The sequence below is a fragment of the Pectinophora gossypiella genome, unplaced genomic scaffold, assembly GCF_024362695.1.
Source record: "Pectinophora gossypiella unplaced genomic scaffold, ilPecGoss1.1 Pgos_31, whole genome shotgun sequence".
NCBI classification, from domain to species: Eukaryota; Metazoa; Arthropoda; class Insecta; order Lepidoptera; family Gelechiidae; genus Pectinophora; species Pectinophora gossypiella.
In genome coordinates this window covers 399,586-405,986 of record NW_026063241.1, presented here as the reverse complement: position 1 = coordinate 405,986, position 6,401 = coordinate 399,586, and the positions used below count along the sequence as shown (strand labels likewise).

Sequence of the window (6,401 nt, the reverse complement as noted above, 5' to 3'; positions counted from 1 at the left end):
CTCTAGACACGCTAAACTTTTTAAAAGGATTAAATACAACGTACATACCTGACGAGAATAAAAAATACTAGGCATTTTGTCTGATGTTAAATCTTACTATTCTGCCCTAAGTTATAACCCGAAGGGTAGGTTAATGTAATAGGACGAACCTATTACCATTAACCGGGCACAAATCCTAGAAACCACGCTATATCGACTATTAATGATTAACTCAAATCAAAATCAACATTAATGCAAACACATAAATTCTAATTTAGTGTTTTTTCTCTTATCTAGAGGTAAGTAATTAAGGTTAGAAAAATGTTGTCAACTCCTGGTGGCTGTTGTGCAACTTGCATCATTAAAAACCATGAACTTACTCAGACCACAATATTTTTTTGACGTGATTGAATCGCTCGCGAGTGCTAAGTACTTATCTGCGTGCTCATCTACGCTCGACATCCTCAAAGTTCAGCCCTTTGCAACTCGTTGCCTACATAGCTGCAAAGACTTCACACACGCTTCACAACGAGGATTCACTGCGTTGAAATAATGTTCGTAAGTTTTACTTTCTTCCTTATTTTAAGTTTATTTTACTTTAACTTAGACCTAATGAAAATTCAAATTTCAATTGCAGTTTTTCTTTAGTGTTCCAGTGCATTTTTAGTGTTTAAAAAAAATATGATATTGAAATTAAAACTAGTTTGTTCTCTTGATAGGTCGGACTCTGAGTATGAGAAGCGGGCTAGAAGGAGCAACCCGGACATCAAACATCTGGATTCGGACGACGACACAACTGCTTCAGTGAGGTGAATATTTTATCTTAGTAATTTCAATATGAGTTAGAGAGTTCTGGGCTATTGCTATAGGAATTATAATTTTGTTAAGGTGGATCATTTTCTATACCAAACTTACACGTATAGGTTTGCACAATTCACGTTTTGTTGATTATTTCAAAAGTACTTAGAAATATTTTTTTTCTCATTTTGCGAAAGCTGCAAATTTAATTTTTATCTGCTTTTAAGTAAGAAACAAAACATTTTGTAGTTTGAGATAAGCATTTAAACCTTTCTTTTATTTCTTTAGTTCCAAGAAGAAAAAGCAGCCGAAATCAACGGCATCAAAGCGCAAGCCTTCGAGCAGCAGAGCTGCTTCGCCACCAAAAAAAGCCTTAAAGAAGACTTCTGGCTGGTGCTTGGAAAGCGACAGCGACGACGACGTGGCTCGCTACAAGAACGCTACCGAGCAGATCAAGTCGGCCTTCACCAAGCGAGTAGCCGACGGAGTTGTGCGCCGTACAGCCGATCTCACCGGCGACTTATTTGTAGAGCTAAGGCTCTACAATATCAAAGACATACGTAAGGTACAGCCGAAGGACCGGTGGGAGAAAGCGACTTTAAGCTTAAAGTATCAAGCAGATAACGACGCGCCGGAGCTGGTGCCGTTACGAGAATTTGTCCGATGCTGTAAGAAGCAATTTACAGAAGAAGGTGTTTTTTTCGCAAATAAGAAATGAAATTCGCTTTCTCACGGTTATTCACGTACCCGTACATTTAAATGCCATCTTACTTATTTACTACTTTAATTTTAAACTTTCATGTTTTATTTTTCTAAAATTGTCTTAATTTGCTTTAGTGACTTAATGCTAGATATGTGTTTTAGGGTTCTATGAAATATAATATAAATAGTTTTGAATTCTATTAGCGCATTATAATTTACTTAATAAAAGTTAGATATCCCACGACGGAAAATATATCAATACACACACACTATATTTTCTTCTTCTAATATTTACATAACTATCTAACAAACTAACTGAGCTGCGACTCTGCCGTTCGAATATTCGACAAGCAAATATCTTGAACTTTAAAGGAGAAACATCTCTTTAGTTACATCTCTTTGGTTTAGTTTTAACTTTTAAATTATATTGTAATAGCTCCTTATTGTCCTCAAGATGTCTAAAGTTACCAGGTCCGTTTATTGTTCAGTTTGCGATTTATCTATAAAAAGTAAAGCTTTTTCCGCTCATTTGCGAAGTATTTTGCATAAAAATAACAGCTCTATTATAGAATGTGAAGGTATAGAAAAGATAACCAGCGCATTTCGCAGTCGTATCGCGTCATACCGGGTTCATTGCGAGAATGAAGAAAAGTATAGAGCCAGGCCACCGATTGCGTATCTGCGCGCACTGCGCCGACGCCTGCGCGCCCTGTTAGATGCGCGTCGCGAAGCCTTTGATACTATCAAAACTAACTTTGACTTTTTTGCAGAATTCTCTTTGCCTAATGATAATACAACCGAAACAAAGTCTTTCGCTACAGAAAACATAGTTTTGCATAAAAACTATGATTTCGATGAATTGTTTTCTAAAATTAGTCATATAATTTCTACAAAAATTGATGAATTTCAAGAGCGTGACAGCGAGTGGTCTTTCGTAGGGAATTTATATTTGGAAGTTAACATCAACAAATATAATCCATTAAGAGGTTCTGCATTTATTGATTTACCTAAAAGCATTAAATTTAGACGCGCTTGCGTTAACATACAAAATCGAGATAGCTTTTGTTTCTTGTGGTGCATTATGGCAGCGCTATTTCCTGTTAAAAATAATGCAAACAGAACATCATCTTATCCTCACTTTGATACTGTGCTTAACACCAGCAATATGTCTTTCCCGGTCGGTTTAAACGACATAAAGATATTTCAAAAGAATAATCCAAAGATCAGTGTCAATATTTACGGTCTCCAAACTACTCTAAAAAACAAAACCGAAGTAGTTGGTCCGCTCTACAAGACTGAACGAAAAAGAAAATATCATGTTAATCTTCTATTACTAGAAAACGGAACTCAGTCCCACTATTGTTTGATAAGACATTTAAGTCGATTGCTCAGAACGCAGATAACAAAACATCACCGTAAAATATTTTTTTGTGATGAGTGTATGATCTTCTTTAGCAACCAAGATAAACTTGACAAACACGTATGTAGTGGGGTCAAAACCATTTTACCAGACCAAGGCTCTATCATACAGTTCAAACATTTTGAAAGAATGCAGGATATGCCATTTGTCATTTACGCAGATTTCGAGTCTTTATTACAGCCAAATAATAATATAGAGCAGGACAAGTGCACACGAAATCTACAAAAGCATGTGCCTTCCGCATTTGGTTACTATGTTGTTTGCTCTTACGATAACTCTTTAAATCGGTATGTATCCTATCGCGGTAAGGATTGCGTCGACAAATTTATCGAATACCTTAGAAGAGATGTATTAAAAATTTATGATATTCTTAACAATCCTGTTAAAATGCTGCCCTTGACCGATGAAGAAAAGCAAAGTTTTTCTAAGTCCCATTATTGCTACTTGTGTAACAAACTGTTATTTGAAGACAAAGTTAGGGACCACTGTCATTTAACAGGTCGCTATCGCGGTGCTGCACATTCTTACTGTAATATTCGTTTTCGTTTGCCGAAATTCATCCCCATTTTTTTTCATAATTTATCAGGCTATGACAGTCATCTGTTTATACGTGAATTAGCAAACATTGCTGGTGACATTAAAGTGATAGCCAAAACCAAAGAGAATTATATTTCTTTTACTAAATTCTTTACAATAAATCACCAAGGTCAGCAAGAGTACGTACCTGTCCGTTTTGTGGATTCTTTCAAATTTTTGGGCACCAGTTTAGAGAAATTAGCAGAAAATATAAATAAAGACGGTTTTACACACTTGGCACACTTTTATCCTGAAAATCGACAATTTAATTTATTAAGACGTAAAGGTGTTTATCCTTATGAATACATGACTAACTGGGAATCTTACACGGAAGATAAGTTACCACCGAGAGAGTGCTTCTATAGCAGTATAAGCGACGAAGTCGTTTCTAAGTCTGATTATAATCACGCATTAAGTGTTTGGCAAACATTTAATTTGAAAAATCTAGGTGAATATACCGACATATATCTAAAAACTGATGTACTGTTATTAGCCGATATTTTCGAAAACTTTCGCGCAACGTGCAAAAATAACTATAGGTTAGATCCAGCGTTTTATATGACTGCTCCAAGTTTAAGTTTTGATGCTATGTTACTGAAGACTGAAGTTAAATTACAACTTATAGAAGATTTAGAAATAATTCGTATGATTCAAAAAGGTATTCGCGGAGGAGTTTGTTTGTGTTCTACTAGGTACGCGAAAGCTAATAATAGGTACCTGTCAGATTATGATTCTAAAATTGCAGAGAGCTATTTATTATACATAGATTGTAACAATCTATATGGATTCGCAATGTGTGGTTTTTTGCCACACTCAAATTTCGAATTAATTTCCAAAACCGAAATCGATTCTCTTGATATACTTAACATTCCAGATAATTCGAGTTACGGTTATATCTTTGAAGTAGACTTAGAATATCCTGATCATCTGCATGACTTACACAACGACCTTCCATTTTGTCCTCAAAAATTTAAACCCCCCGGATCAAAAACTTCGAAATTAATTCCTAATTTATACGACAAATTTAGGTACGTTATTCACTATTTGCATCTAAAAACATGCTTAAAACATGGTTTAAAATTAAAGACAATTCATAGAGCTATCAAATTTCAACAAAGTCCGTTCTTAAAACAATATATCGATTTAAATACAGAGTTGCGTAAAAAAGCAAAGTCTCAATTTGAACAGGACTTCTTCAAATTACTAAATAATAGCATTTTTGGTAAAACTTTAGAGGACACTGAGAAAAGGTTAAATGTAAAATTAGTAAATCAGTGGTCGGATTCAAGAAATAAGACCAAGAAGCAATTAACAGCGGAGCATTTAATATCAAGGCCCAACTATAATAGTTCAACTATTTTTACAGATAATTTTATTGCAATTCAGATGAAACCAGAAACAATAACTTTAGATAAACCTATTTATATAGGTTTTACGGTTTTAGAGATTTCTAAAAGCCATATGTACGATTTTCACTATTCTGTAATGAAACCAGTTTACGGACCTGATATTAATATTTGTTATACAGATACTGACAGTTTCTTGTATTATATAAAAACCAAAGACATATACAAAGACCTAAAACTGAGCTTTGAATCGTATTTCGATACGAGTAATTATGATGAAAACAATGTATATGAGATTATTTGTCGTAATAAAAAGATACCTGGCTTGTTTAAAGACGAGTTAGGCGGCAAACTTATTGTTGAATTTGTAGGCTTAAGATCTAAACTGTATTCTATCAAGACCGAAGAAATAGAATTAAAAAAGGCTAAGGGAACAAAAAAGTCTGTGATTAAAAATATGCATTTTAAGGATTATAACAAAGTTTTGATGGAAAATGATGTGATCCGAAAAAAGAATATTATATTTAAATCTCTTAGACACGAAATTTTTACACAATCTGTTAATAAGGTAGCACTATCGTCAAATGACGATAAACGTGTTATATTACGAGATCAGATTTCAACTCTGTCGTGGGGTCATAAAAAAATATTTTGAGTTTTATATATCAACAGATTAAAATTTAGCTTTTAATTAGTATTAAGAACCAATATATGTTGTGCTTCGGAAGGCACGTTAAGCCGTTGAGGGCTACTAGCAAAACGCTTGCACAAATTGCAGTGGAGTATATGCTCCATTCCCCTCCGGTTGATTGAGGGGAGGTCTATACCTAGAATTTTATGTTTATGTTTTTACTGTAATAAAGTATTAAAATTCATGTTTGTTTTTATTTTTCTGGAAGCAAAACTTAAACTGAAGACCATCAAATTCTCGAAATATCTTTTGACATTCATACAAGTTTATAACAAAAAAATATAATATTCATACAAGATTTATAGCTGGAATTGCAATTTCACGTGGTATTTCTTGGATTTGATGGGTTATAGATATTATTTTTTAACAAAAGTCATTCCTTGATAACATAACTGCTTACGCCTGCTTTAAACAAGTAGAGACATGTTCTTAAAAAAATACTGCAGGTAGATCACGTGGCAGTCCAACTAACTCATATTTGTAACATGAGCTATAAGGCAAACCCTATATGACAGAATGAATAAGTTATACTATTTCCTATTCACTAGCTTAGGTTGGAATTTGCAAGCTCAACAGTTCATACAACTGCCTTTATCTTTAGACTCAGCAGTTTTATTTTATTTTGAAGAAATAATTCATTCTGTTGTCTACTTTCATAGCAAACAGTTCTGAGTTACCTAAACACGTATATCCTCCCTGATTATCAATTTTGATCATGTCGAGACAGCAGCTACAACTATCTTCGGCAGAAGCCTCGTTTATCATAAATATGAGTCCCGATATTCCTAAATATATAATCAAACTCGAAATTTTGCATACGGAAGAGACAGATAGTGAAGTAAGCGTGAAACTGAATTCTAGAGCCCAGTACGTGGTACATAACAATCGT

General features: G+C 34.1%; 1 protein-coding gene across 1 annotated transcript; it reads left to right on the top strand.

The window, feature by feature from the left end:
- The first annotated feature begins 364 nt into the window (after positions 1-364).
- LOC126380922 (uncharacterized) lies at positions 365-1,941 on the top strand. Its single transcript, XM_050030491.1, has 4 exons — positions 365-533; positions 699-788; positions 1,066-1,445; positions 1,916-1,941. Coding segments are annotated over exons 1-4 (498 nt in total). The 5' UTR covers positions 365-531.
- The last annotated feature ends 4,460 nt before the right edge of the window (positions 1,942-6,401 follow it).